General features: G+C 43.2%; 1 protein-coding gene and 1 long non-coding RNA gene across 3 annotated transcripts in view; one reads left to right on the forward strand and one right to left on the reverse strand.

The window, feature by feature from the left end:
- The window catches only part of LOC110349577 (uncharacterized), a 65,370-nt gene extending 59,543 nt beyond the window's left edge, over positions 1–5,827 (reverse strand). The window contains exon 1 of the long non-coding RNA XR_002395603.2: positions 5,650–5,827. This is a non-coding gene — a long non-coding RNA (uncharacterized LOC110349577). The remainder of the gene's footprint in view (positions 1–5,649) is intronic.
- Positions 5,523–14,205, forward strand: part of Pla2g12b (phospholipase A2 group XIIB) — a 28,152-nt gene continuing 19,469 nt past the window's right edge. For both annotated transcript variants that reach the window (XM_004846258.3, XM_004846259.3), the window contains exon 1: positions 5,523–5,871. In XM_004846258.3, coding sequence (XP_004846315.1) covers positions 5,661–5,871 — 211 coding nt within the window. In that variant the 5' untranslated portion in view covers positions 5,523–5,660. The remainder of the gene's footprint in view (positions 5,872–14,205) is intronic.

The raw sequence follows: 14,205 nt of genomic DNA on the forward strand, positions 1-14,205 counted from the left end.
CACACTGGGATAATCGTCCGGGCTGCCAAGCTGACCAACTTTGAAGGTCGATGTTCATGAGCATATAACCTATTGATGAAAGTGATCTCATTCCCTGTAGTCCTTTCTCATATATGAAGAAAGGGTTTCAAACATTTCAGTGGGGAAATAAGACAGAGAGGAAGAACTTGGGAAAGGATAAAAGCCATTGCAATCCTGGGTTTGAAGAAAAGAGATGAAAAGCATGACTGGAATTCCTGGAACAGATGTTGGGAAATACTCTGCTCTGGCCACTACATTTCTAGCCAAAGTGGTGATTTAGAGCCCCATAGTGTGACAAGGCTGATTCTGAAAGTATGCTATGAATGTAAGTAGCGAGTGCAGGTTGTCACGGAGAGAAAAGTACTTTGTAAATATATGACTTAATTTTTATCTGCTCCATCAATGATCTATTTCTCATTCAAGATGTGGCAGCCTCCCTCATCATAGAAAAGAGTGATGCTGCCTACACAACTGCAGACACCAAACCTCAGAATCTAACTGGAAACAAGCTGGAAGAGGAAGGAGTATGTTATATTCTGATCTGAGAAAAATCTGAGATGTCCTAGATTTAATTACAAGTGGCTAAGGATGGAGGTGAGAGAGAGAAGGGAAGTTAGTCACTTTAACAAAAAGATTGTTTCACATTCCTGAAGTGAATCCTTGATTTAAATCCTACCAGGTCCTCCACACCCTGTTTACTCATCAATTTATCTGATTGTCAACCACAGCCAATCCAGACACAGCATGTACTTCTCCTCTGGGCCAAGGTCCGGTCCAGCAGCTTTCCACATTTCCTGTTGTCCCAACCCTCATGTCTACAGCCAGTAGAGGCTCAGAAACAAATCCCCTGAGCCCCAGGTCCAGCACACATGGCTCCAACTGCTAACCAGGAACCTGTTCCAGGACCCAGACTGCAGTCATCACTGATGGCTGAACTGATGCATTTATCTCATAGAGTCCAGGTCTCTGGAGTTCAGGCTTCACAATTCCTTACAGCAGAACTCATTTATTCTTCACAATTTGAAGGAAAACAGGTAGTTGATGATATGCTGAATTTTCTATATATATGAAGAAACCATATTTAAATTCTCAAACTAAGAAATAAGCATTACTTCCTCACACATTAAAAATGTGATGACTTGGCCGGGGATTTAGCTCAGTGGTTCCACTGCCTGCCTTGCAGGCAGCAAGATCCTGAGTTCGATCCCTGGTACCAAAAAACAAAACAAAAAAAAATGTGATGACTAGAGGGAGCAGCCAAGAAAACGTATCCGTACAGAGGAGACTGGGGGGACAAGATGAACTTTAATATTCCTGGCAGTCCAGAATATCCATGACCCAAAAGAAAGACCCTCAGCCTTGGTGCTAGCAATATAAAGAAAACTGTCGTATTATTAAAAGGAGGAGGAGGATCAGAGGCTTTAACATAAGAACTCACACTACAAAACTCTTCATGAAAACAGGGGAAGACCTTCATGATCTTTGTGACCCTGGGTTCGCTTTCTTGGACGTGACATGGCATGGGCATTAAAAGCATGGGCAACAGAAGAGAAAACACCCAAGCTGAATTTCAACCAAATGTAAAACTTCTGTGTATCAAATACAACCAAGAGTGCAAAAGCAACCCTGAGACTATGGAAAGAATTTCTAAAGCTAAACAAGTGACAACCCAATTAAAAATGGGAAAGTAGGGCTGGGGCGGCAGCTCAATGGCAGCACACTTGTCCAGCACCTGTGAGGCCCTGGGTTCCATCCCTGGCACCACAAAGAGGGGGCACAGATAAATGTTTTTCTCCAAAGTCACAAATGGTCAATAAACACATGAAAAATGCTCTGAATCAATTTTGGGGGAGCTTTGAGAAAAAAACATGAGATACCACCTCACACTCACTAGGATGCTTGTTGTCACCAAACAAATCCAAAGCAGTTGAGTGTAAATAAGGATGTGGAGAAATCGGAGCTTACACATTACTGGAAAGGAATGTAAATGGTGCAGGCACTGTGGAAAGCCATAGACTGGTTCTCCAGAAAGTTGAACATAGAATTGCAGCCGCAAGGTCAATTCTAGGTATATACACCAAGGACTTGGGAAGCGGGGACTCCGACAGAAATCTGTACACCCATCATCATAGCACCTTTTCTACAGTAAAGAAATACCGATGAACAGAACACGGATGAACTGGAAAACATGATGCGAGGCGAAATAAACTGGGCACAGAAAGACATAGGTTGCATGATCCCATTTATGTGAAGAAACTGGATCTGGTAAATTCACAAGGACAGGAAGTAAGGTAGCAGCAGAGGCTGGGGGAAGAAGATGGAAATGAGGGATTATCGCTTGGTGGGTCCCCAGTTTCAGTTTAGGGTGATGACAAAATTCTGGAGATAGAAGATAGTGATGGCTGCACACCAACGTATGAATGCTCATATGCCACTGCATTCCATGCTCCAAACTCGTTGGTAATTAGGTTTATTTTATCACAACAAAAAATTTTAGGCAACTAGAAATCTGAAAAAATACTCTCAGCTTCACTGACAGTTACGTCAGCAAAAAGATCCTTCTCAAAATTAAAAATTATCTAATATTACTTTCCATCTTGTGTTTGTCAAGAGCACCTGGAAATGGCTTTTGGTTATACTGTGCCTGAAGTGATTAAAAGCATAAACTTTGGTGATCTAATAAACGAATTTTCAGAAAGTAAAAAAATCTTATTAATAAGAAAGATATTGCATGTTAATAAAGCATGTTATATAAAATATGGCATCAAAATATTAAAATTTTGTTTATATTGTTATTTATGTATTGCTATTATCCTTATTTTTTGCAAATAAAATCTTTTTTGTTTGGTTGGGTTTTTTTTTTTCTGGTACTGGGGATCAAGCTCAGGACCTTGTGCTTTTGAGGCAGGCATGGTGCCACTGAGCTAAATCCCCGGCCTCAAATTAGATCTTTTTAAAGGAAAAGGTATCTTTTATCTTTGATGGCACTTTTTATCTCTTTTTTGAAAAGGAGCTGTGCATTTTGTGTGTGTGTGTGTGGCAGCACTGAGGGTTGAACTCTGGGAGCACTGAACTGTGTTGAACTCTAGGAGCACTGAACTATGTTCCGAGCACAGTTTTTGTTTTTGTTTTTGTTTTTTTAGTATTGGGGATTGAACTCAGGTCCTTGTGCTTGTAAAGGCAGGTGGCAGAACCACTGAGCTAAATCCCCGGCTCCACAGTTTTTATTTTTAAAACAGGGTCTAAGTTGCTCAGGCTGGCCTTGAACTCATGATCCCGTGGCCTCAACCTCCTGAGTAGGTGGAATTATAGGCATGGGCCCCTGTACCCAATTGGAATGCTGCTTTTTTTTTTTAAGGGCCTCTAAGGATTGAACCAGGACCTTTACACTAAGCTACATCCCAACCCAATTTAATTTGATTTTCAGATAAGATCTCAGTCACTAAGTGCCAGGGATTTAGCTCAGTGGTTCCGTCACCTGCCTCGCAAGCGCAAGGTCCTGAGTTTGATCCCTGGTACCAAAAAAAAAAAGGAGCTAAGTCACTAAGTTTCCCAGGCTGAGCCTGAACTTTTGATCCTCCTGTCTCAGCCTCACAGAGTACTGGGATTACAGGTGTGCTGGGCCTCACAAATTATGTAGCTGGCCCTGGCTTTGACCAAATCTTTTAACCACTGCAACTCAGTTTTCTCACTTCTCAAATGGAAATGATATTTACCCTGCTTCATAGAAACAATGTAAATGCATGTATAGTTATTTCTCATTTAACGAGCTACTTGTTTAACAACTGTTCAGACTTATAACTCACTGCTCAGAATTACAACCTGCCTTTTTTGTTTGTACAGTTCTGTACATCTTGTGGATAGAGCCTCAATGTCTTTTTTTTACAGTACACCTTGTTTATACACTATTGCAATTTTTGCTGATTGTACTGTATAGTACAGTACTATAGTTTTATTACACATTTCAGTACTGCATATAAGAGTTATGCAAATAAAAGCAAAGTCATCAAGTTGTAGTTTGCTTTGATCATATCTTTCTTCTCAATATTGTAGTATACATACTGCATACAATTCCTCATTTAATGACCAGTAAACTTCCTACCTGCCGGGGCTGAATTCTGTTGTTAAATGAAGAGTGCCTGTGGCCTATTGTATCTTAGGCACATTCACTAAGCTTGTTATACAAATAAATAGCATTCATGAAAAGACAAATGTATTCAAGATATGTATTATTTCTCTAGTGTCTGACACTGAAGAAAAGCTACCTGACATTTTTAGAGATTGCCTCAACCTCTAAAAACTGAATGGTTTGCCTGTTTTGATGCAGAAGGGAGTGATTTGGAGCATGGTCCTATGAAACCCGTTGATCACTTATGATACAGGCAGAGCAGCTGTGCCAAAGGGCCAGAAAACTATCAGCGCACTCTTTTTATTGGGCTCACTTCTAAAGGCTATTTGCTTCCAACAGTTCCTCAGGTGATAATGAAAGTGATTCATTTGGAGTTAAAGTCTCAGATATAAACAAACTCTTCAGAAGTGATGTTACCTTTGAAACTTCTTGATGTGCAGAAATGTCTCATATCCTATGGGTGCGCATATTTTCACAAAGGTTATATAGACACTTCCAAACCATGGGAAACATTGACTCTGTGATTGTTTTATGTGTTTAGTGTCTGTCTCACACTTCTGGCTAGTAAGTGCCTTTACTACATACTTCATATGTTTTTCTGTCCTCCAAAGGATTTACTGAAGAGGTGGACAGAGCAGTGGCTCCATTCATGCCAGTTTCACTGTCAAGGGTATTTGCCATTTCCAATGAAAGCATGCAGTTTCATTAGTGAGATGGTTTGTTTATCCAGTGTTCCGTCCTGGGGTTAGAGATAAAAATGCGAAGTCACCTCAGCCTATCAGGAAAGCATACTTGAGAAATATTTTCTCCAGCGCTTCAGGGTGACCCTGCTGTCCCCCCACCTGAGCCCTTTACACATCCTCTTGAATCTCCCCAGAGAGTGGGAGTAGGGGACTGGCTTAGGGGTGTGGCTAGGGCCTTGAGACAAGCTCTCCTATCAAGAGGCTGCCCCTATTGGACAAACTGGTAACTGATCAATAGGTTTACAAGCTGTGGGGGCAGAATTTCCAGGGCGCAAACTGGGCAAGGTGGTGCACATCTGTAATGCCAGCACTCAGGAGGCTGAGGCCAGCCTTGTGACTGAGGGCCTGCTGCGAGTGTGAGGCCAGCCTGGGGTACACAGTGAGTTCAAGGCCAGCCTAAGCCACAGAGTGAGACCTTGTCTCAAAAAAACAAAAAGAATTCTCAGGGCTCCTTCTTCCTGCCTCCTGGGAGCGGGCCAACATCTCCCCCTCCAGGGCCACGGAATCCACTTTGAAGAGTTCTCCCTCTGGGCCATCTCTCAGACAGGCCCTCCCACTTCCTCACCTTTGCTCTCTAATGGCCCTGATCTCATCCCAGCCTCCATAGCTGTGTTTAAAGTCCACTTCTAGGGAACACACAGATTGAGTGTTCTCGATAGTCTTGTTCCCGGTACCGCCTGACATCCGGCTGGGTGGGCTGTGGCCCTGAACTTCTGGGACACAGGTTGGGGTCTGAGGACAGCACTCAGCACCTACCTGTCTGCAGGATGAAGCTGGCCACCGGCTTCTTGATCTTGTGGCTTAGCCTGGGGGGTGGCCTGGCTCAGAGTGACCCCGGCCCCGAAGCCGAGGAGTCCTTTTCTGACTGGGGCCTCCGGCACCTTCGGGGCAGCTTTGAATCAGTCAACAGCTACTTCGATTCCTTCCAGGAGCTGCTGGGAGGGAAGAATGGAATCTGTCAATACCGATGCCGATATGGTGAGTGGGTGGCTTCTCTTCCTGCCACGGCTGTCACAAGGAGCTCACAGGGTCCCCGTCTGCCCTGCACCTTCTCCTGCCACCTACCATAGACCAGGTTTCCAGGGGGAGCTAATGAAAATCCAGGCCACCCAGTGAAATAAACAGCTAGTACAAGAATGATCAATAAGATAGTTGTGATATATTCATCCTGACAAATTGGTGGTGGTTTCTGTGGAACTCATATATCACTGGGCTTCCTGTATTTTACTGAGAAACCTTTCCTGAGGCCATTTTTCTGCGTTTATTGGTAGGTGGGTCCTGAAAAGCAGCAGGGTGGGGGAGAAAGGGTATGAGGAACTCTGAGGGCTCCCAGAGAAGAAACAAAGCTGAGCATTCATAGATTTCTGCAACTTCCTTAGCAGCTCTGAGCTTGGCTTAGGCAGGATTTTCCTTTCCCTCCTGCAGGACACACCTTCCTCGCTGCCCCTCAAGGGCAAAAATGTGCCTGACTCTCCTGTCCCATCAGTGGTGGCTGCCCACCAGGAAGCCTGTCCCCAGGTACACCCACCCTCCTTGAGTTGTAAAGGGGGTGCAGGGGCCAAGACATGGGCCTGGCTGCCCAAGAGAAGCTCCTGGACCAGCTTCCTCCTTCATGGGACTTAAGGAGAGCAGAATGCCGAGCCCTGGGCCTCCAGTTCCACAGTTCCATGTAATTTCACATGAGGATGTGTTCTGGTGGTGCTGGGCACTGAACCCAGGCCTTGCAGGCTAGGCAAGTGGTCTACCACTGAGCCACACCCCCAGCCTTTGAAAATATTTTGGAAAGCATGCAATCTCATTGGTGAGATGGTTTGTTTATCCAACTTTCTGTCCTGGGGTTAGAGATGATTCGAAGTCAACTCAGTCCAATGGGAAAGCATAATTGAGAAATATTTTCTCAAATGCTTCCAAGAGACTCAAAACAGCTACGCACTTGTTGGATTCACCCCTCAGTCTCTCTCATCTCTGAGCAAGGGAAATGGCTTTCTTATGCACCACGTGTGACTAGCAAATATCCAGAATCAAGTTTTTCAGCGTAGAAGTTTTAAATCACATAAGAACAGGGGGAAACAAAAGACTGCTTCTAACTATAAAAACTTCACCCTGGCCCATACGGGACCCTCCCTGAACCATGTGTTTATATTTGGGTGGATCAGATAAACCTGGTTAGGCCCAACCGTTTAGCCCTGTGAGCCAGGAAATGGTTAACTCGTTTCAGGCATTTGGATCAACACAGGTGTTTTCCTTCCTAGAGATAACTTGGTTTAGCAAATAGGTAACAGTGGGATTTTTAAAAAAGCATATCAAGACCCAAACCCTCTTCTTCCTTCCCTATTAAAATGGCACCAAAAGATTTTTGGGAAGTTTGGGTCTGGCTCTGGCTGGACAGCCCCAAGTTGCCAGCAGTACCTGGTGACAGGAAGGCAAACAGCCCCAATCACTGCACTGACAATCACTCAGGAAAACAGGTTAAACCTTATTATCCTTGGAGCCCCAGGGAGCTGAGAACCAGGAGGCTGTGCCCAAAGAGGACAAAAATGCCTTCTCGGGCTGGGGATGTACCTCAGTGGCGGTGCGCCTGCCTCACAAGCAGAAGGTCCTGAGTTTGATCCATGGTACCAAAAACAAAACAAAACAAAAATACCTCCTCAACTTGACTGTGAGTCGAGCAATCTCTTGAGCAGATAACACCTAGTCACCGTCCCTGCTCCTTTTCTGTTTGCTTAGTGACACAACTCACAGGCGCAAGACTTCCCAAAGCCTCGGTTCTCAAACTCACATCCCCCCACCCCCACCATGGCTTGTTAAAAACCTTGCTGGCCCCACCCCTCGCGTTTCTGATTGGTAGGTCTGGCAATTTCTAAGGATTTGCATATTAGGTGGTCCAGGTGCCACCTTTTTCTGGGGCTACAGAGGAAAAAAGCTGCTTCAGAAACTGTTGTCTTTTGCTAGAAGTAACAGTTTAGCAACAGTACAAGAAAAAAAATGTCACATTTGGTATGTACTTAACCATTATTTCAAGCAGAGGTTCTCTACCTTGCCTACACATTAGAATCACCTGGGAAGGTTTTTATAAAGTCCAGGCACCAAATCAATGAAGTCAGAAGCCCTGAGGGCCAGACCCAAACGTTAGGGTTTTCAACCCTTCCCAAGTGATTGCGAAGCATGGCAAAAACAAAGAGAACCATTCAAAGACACCACTCAGAGGACCTCCTCCCTAGGTTAAATTATTTAGGCAGGTAATGGGGTTTTTGTGTACAGGCAGCCAAGGCAGTGCCGACACTGCTTTTCAGGCATCTTATGTTTACAGCAATTCATTTTCCCGTCAACACACAAAACCGGAACTTGCCAAAGGCTCGGGCTGTGACAGTTCTCTGTGTGTCACAGCGCAATGTGAGCTGGCATTAAGGGGTCGACTCCAGTGGAGATTCCCATGAGGACTGTTTATAAACTATAGAGCGCCTTTCGCATTCCAGGGGTTCTGATCCAGTCGGTCTGTGGTTGGACTTGGAGCTGCATTTTTTTTTTTTTTTTTTGAGGCTAAGGGGTGCGGGGGGGTTGAGGCCAGGGCCTCATGCATGCTGGGCACACACTCTGCTACTGAGCTACACCTGGCCATGGAGCTGTGCTTCTTGCAGGGAGTCCTTGAAGCACATTTGAGAAATCCAGTAATGGAAAACTCATGGGTTTGAATTAAAGAGTGTGTGTGGGGGGGTCCCACTGCTGGTGACCTTGGGCAAAGTTGCTTAACTTTCAACTCAGTAGCTTCAGTAGGCAACAAATTTTATAAACGTCATGGGAAAGACAGTCTGGTGAACAGCTCAACTGCAGTCTGGTTCTTTGGGTTGTCTTTCAACATAAAGCAAAACAATCCCCCAATCCCAGTGGCGGGGCAACACTTTCTGTTTCTGAAGCAATGTTCACAGAAGTGTTCCCTGTGGGTGAAGGGCTCTGGAGGAGGTGCTAGAGCAGAGTTTTGCATCTTGTACATACTGTCCACACTGCCACGCTTTAATAAAACCACTTTCTAGATGAATTTGTTTTGGGGATTAGTTTCAAAGAAAAAAAAGAGTATCTTTAAATATCAATCTTTAAACCAGGTGTGGTGGTGCATGTCTGTAATCTCAACAGCCTGGGATTACAAATTTGAGCTCATTCTGGACAATTTAGCAACTTAGCTAGACCCTATCTCAAACAAAACAAAACAAAACAAAAAAACGCCTGGGAATCTAGTTCCATGCAAAGGCCCTGGGTTCAGTCCCAGGGTTAAAAATCAGTCTTTTAAAAACTTTCCTTGACAAATATTTATAGTGTACGTTTATGAGGTACCATGTGACGTTTTGATCTTCATATACACTAATAGAAAGACTCAATTAAGCTAATTAACATATCCATCACCTCATCAACTTATTTTCTTATGGCAAGAATGTTAAAAGTTATTCTTTTATCAATTTTGAAATATACAATACATAATTAGCTGTGGTTATCATACAGTATAATAGATTACTAAAATTTTTCCTCCTCTATACTGGAATTTTCTACCCTTTGATGGACATTTCCTTTTTCCCCATCCTTCTCCCTCTCCCAGCCTCTGATAACTACCTTTCTACTCTGTTTCTATGAAATCAACATTTTTTAGGATCCATATATAAGCGAGAGAATACAGTATTTATCTTTCTGGCTTATTCCCTGATATGATGTTCTCCAATTCCATCTATGTCATCGGGAAGGACAGGATTTCCTTTTTAAGACTGAATAGTATTCCACAGTGTGTGTATGTTTCCTTTATCTGTTCATATGTTGATGGACACCCAGGTTGCTTCTATATCTTGGCTATTGTGAATAAAGCTACAGTCAACAGGAAAGTGCAACAATCTCTTTAGCGTGCTAATTTCCATTCCTTTGGACATCTACCAGGGAACAAGATTGCTGGGATCACACAGGAATTCTGTAGCTTTAGTTTTCTGAGGAAGCTCCACATTTTGTTGGTCAAAATGGCTGTGCTAACTTCCTCGCCCTCCTGGGAGGACACAACCCTTGACGTGGGACATAGAGACCCCCAAGTGTTTACTGCACTTTTCAGTAATGAAACTGAGAGGAAGCAGTGTATGTGGAGGGACTCTTGGGTTCCATGACCAGCTCTGCTCCTAGCCTCCCTCTTGGGTGTCTTTCAACTATTTTATGGTGTTTTGCTTTATTCAGAAGGTTTTAAGTTTTATGAGATCAGATCTGCCAGTCTCTTTCTTTATGGTCTCTGAATTTTACCTCTTGATTAGCAAACCATTCTCACTTCAAGATTATACCAATATTCTGCAATTTAAGCAGCCACAGTGAATACATAATAAATGAGTGTCCTTGTCCAAAACAAACAAACAAACAAACAAAAATGAGTGTGGCTGGGTCCCATTAAAACTTCTTAATGGGCACTAACATTTGAATTTCATATAATTTTCACATGTCATAAAATATTATCCTTGCTTTGGCTTTTCTCCCAACCATTAAAAAATATAACAACTATTTTTAGTTGGCAGGCTACACAAAACAGGCAGCAGGCTGGCCTGGACAATAATTTACTAACCCCACAACATTTGTCAGCTTGCTGCTCATATAAAGAGCCGCACCAGAAAATAAAACCACTGTGTGGATATGGCCCATTGTTGATGCCTATGCTTCAAGCCTCAAACTGTAAACTGCTCACGCTGTAATCTGAGAATATTATTTATGCCTAGACCAAGCCATCGCCTTTATTTTATAGAAATTATACTTCATGCTTCACTGCTAGGCAGAATTTCTGCAGTTAACTTAAAACATTACATGCAAAAAAACAAACCAAAACAAAACAAAACCCCTTCATCACCAGCAGGAATAGGAATAGGAATCTCAAATTGTCTCATCCCCTGTGAGTTCTCCAGTGCACAAGGGTCGAGGGGAGCCAGGAAGCCTCGAGGAGGCTGCGGCAAATGCCCTTTACAGCGAAGGTGTTAAACAGATGTTGCCGGATTTAGACATTTGTTTCTTCAGGTAAAATTTTTTCCTGGTGACTATAAAGGTAGTATATATAGGATATTTACAAAACAACAATCTGAAGGAAAAGAAAAATCACAGTGTCATCCGCAAGAGACAATCACATGTAGTCACGTGGCACGTGTGATTGTATTCACATGTGCCATGTGATTACTCATACTGCTTAACTGTACCTATTGCCCATCCCTTGTGTTACACACACTCACACTCACACTCACAGCAAGACCCCTCTGGCTTTCATTTCAGAGCATTCTGTATGGTGGCTCCAGGTCTAGGATGAGGGTTTTAGTGTTCAAAGAGTGGCAAAGGAACCATCACTAGGAGATTCGGGAAGCCGGCACTGAATGGCCTGCATAAAGCTGTCCAGAGCCCAAGCAGCTGCCTCATCTGTTTCAAAAGGATTCTAAATGCTTTGCCTCATATTACAAGTAGCAGGGTGCTCCCATATAGTCAGGGCTGAAGGTGCCATAAAGAACATTGATTGAAAGATCTCTACCCTAAGCATATTCCACATAACGGGCATAGGATCTGGGTTCCTACAGTGGGTAAGTGCAGGCTTGAGCTGAACAAACCCACATAAACACTGGTTCTCGGCTATCTTGGGATGCTTAGAACCACAGAAAAGCAACTGGGGAGGGCGGGGTGCAGCTTGTGGAGAGCACATGCTTAGCCTGGGTGACGTCGTGGATTCAGTCCCCAGAACAATAACATCAACAGAAAGCCAAAATTGAGGGAACTGCCCTGTAGTTATATGACACAGGACAAAGGAATTCCTTCTAAAGAGCGAGCCTCACTGAGCTATTGCTGAGAGGTTACCCTGTGTGAACAAATACTCCATTCTAAGAGAATATTATACTTAGCAATCATAACATAATATGAATTGCAGATAATAAAAGAATATGAATATTTGAAATTATTAGAGAAATAAAAGGAATAGAAAACACGATTTTAAAAAATGAAACTAAAGGGCCAGGGATTTAGCTCAATGGTTCTGGCACCTTTCTTGAAAGCGCAAGGTCTCGCCCTGGTACCAAAAAAAAAAAAAAGAAAGAAAAAGAAAAAAATGAAACTAAAGAGCTGGTCATGGTGGCACATGCCTGTAATCCTAGCATTCGGGAGGCTGAGGCAGGAGGATCACTATGAGCTTGAGGCCAGCCTGAACTACACAGTGAGACCCTGTCTCAAACCCGCCCCCCAAAATAAAAATGAAACTAAAAAATGAATATGTAAATTAAAAAGGAAACTGAATAGAGTTCAAAGAAATGAAAATTATAGCTATTGAAAGACATTGCAGTCAACTGATTGAATAGCAGGTAAGTCGAGCTAGAGAATATTAGTAAAATGTAAAGTAGGTTTGATGGAGCTTGAGGGAATTTAGTACAAAGAGAGAAAAAAGATTAAAAAATGAAATGGAGATTAAGATTCATGAAGAACAGGATTTTAAAAAAAAGTTTCAACATTCAGAAAGAAGAAGCCCAAGAGAAAAAACTAAATACAATGAAAAAAAGAAAATATTTATAGGGCCAGGGATTTAGCTCAGTGGCACCGCGCCTGCCTTGCAAGCACAAGGTCCTGAGTTCGATCCCTGGTATCAAAAAAAAAAAAAAGAAAAGAAAGTTAGACAGTGGCTGAAAATTTTCCAGAAGTGAAAGAAACTCATCATCAGATCATTCCAAACAGAATAAGAATACTCCGTGTCTCAATTCACTGTGGTGAAACTCTGAGGAGGGGAGAAGTCAGAACACTGTGCACTGCTGGTTGGGAATCAAATGGGACAGCTGTCATGGAAAACAGTTTGGTGGATCCTCAAAAGGTTAGGCATAGACCCAGAAAGTCTACTCTTTAAGTACAGTACATCCCCTCATGCACGGGAAATAGATATTTAAACAAAGCTTGTACACAGTTTTCATGGCAGTACTATTCACAATAGACAATAGGTAGAAACAACCCAAATGTTCATTAACAGATGAACGATTAAGCAAACTGTTGTATTCCATACAGTTATTCAGCTATACTGATAGATAATATAACATAGATGAACTTTGAGAACATCATGCTAAGTGAAAGAAGGCCGTCACAAAATGTGTTTTGAAGGAGGGAGACTCAGCTTCCTCTTTACTGCATCAGAATCCTAGAGGACAGCAGCCATTTGCAAACAGGAAGGGGCCTCGCCACACATCGAAGAACAAGTTACCCTACAACCTAGTGGGATAATATAGCAAATGTCATATCACAGTTTTTGAGGGTCAGGAATCCTCAGTGGCTTTGCTGGACAGCTCCTCCTTGGAACTTCTGCTAAGGTCACGATCACATCACTCTGCAGCTGGTGCTGCCTTCACTGGAGACCAAAGGGGCTACAAGATCTCCTTGGCAGGAGGCTTTAGTTTTTTGCCACATGGTCCTTCCCATGCGGCTGTCCATGATGGGGGGAGAGAAGAAAGAGAGATAAGACAGTATCATAGTCTTTTGTAACTGAATCTTGGAATCCACATACCTCTACTTCTGCCAGATTTTTGTTTGTTTGTTTGTTTTGTTTGTTTTTTGGGACAGGGTCTTGCTTTGTAGCCCAAGGTGGCCTTGAACTCATGGTGATCCTCCTCCCTCAGCCTCCCGAGCATGGGGATTACAGGTGTGTGTCACCATGCCCCTCCTTCTGCCATATTTTCTTGGTCATGCAGACCAGTCCTGGGACAATAAATGGCAGTCCTGGTAATAAAAAGAAATGAAGCACTGATAGATACATGCATCCATACCAGGACACGGGGGTTACTGGGGCCACCTTGGGCCAAAATCTTATACCTCATGTACCACAGCAACCATACTGTGGTGGGAAACGCTCATTTTCCCCTAAGTCTGATTCTCCCCTTTCTACAGTTAGAAGTGCCCCCTCTCATTTTCAGCTGGGCTCCTCATTGCCTACATTGAATAAAGGCTTCATTTTCTAGTCCACCTTTGCAACTAGGTGTTGACATTTGATTAAGGTCTGGCCAAAGGGAAGCAAGAGGAGGTGATGTGTGTAATGTTTTGTTGTGTTTATTAAAGGAAAGGAATGGATCCTTCTAACTGCTTCCATCCTGCTGCTGGTACAATGGATGTGTTGGCAGAGGTGCCGTTGTGGACCATGAAAGTGGGGGGCTACAGCCTGGGCTGGCAGAGTAGAAATCTAGACGCAGCTTGTGTTCTAGAAAAGTGCAGATTTCCCGTACTTACCTATAACCCTTCTTCTGGATGAGAGATTCTATCTTGTTTAAGGACCTGAATAAGATAGGTATGCAAGAGATATAAAAA

The sequence above is a fragment of the Heterocephalus glaber genome, unplaced genomic scaffold (genome assembly GCF_053883595.1).
Source record: "Heterocephalus glaber isolate CG9 unplaced genomic scaffold, H.glaber_assembly_v1.0 deba00001497, whole genome shotgun sequence".
Classification (NCBI taxonomy): Eukaryota; Metazoa; Chordata; class Mammalia; order Rodentia; family Bathyergidae; genus Heterocephalus; species Heterocephalus glaber.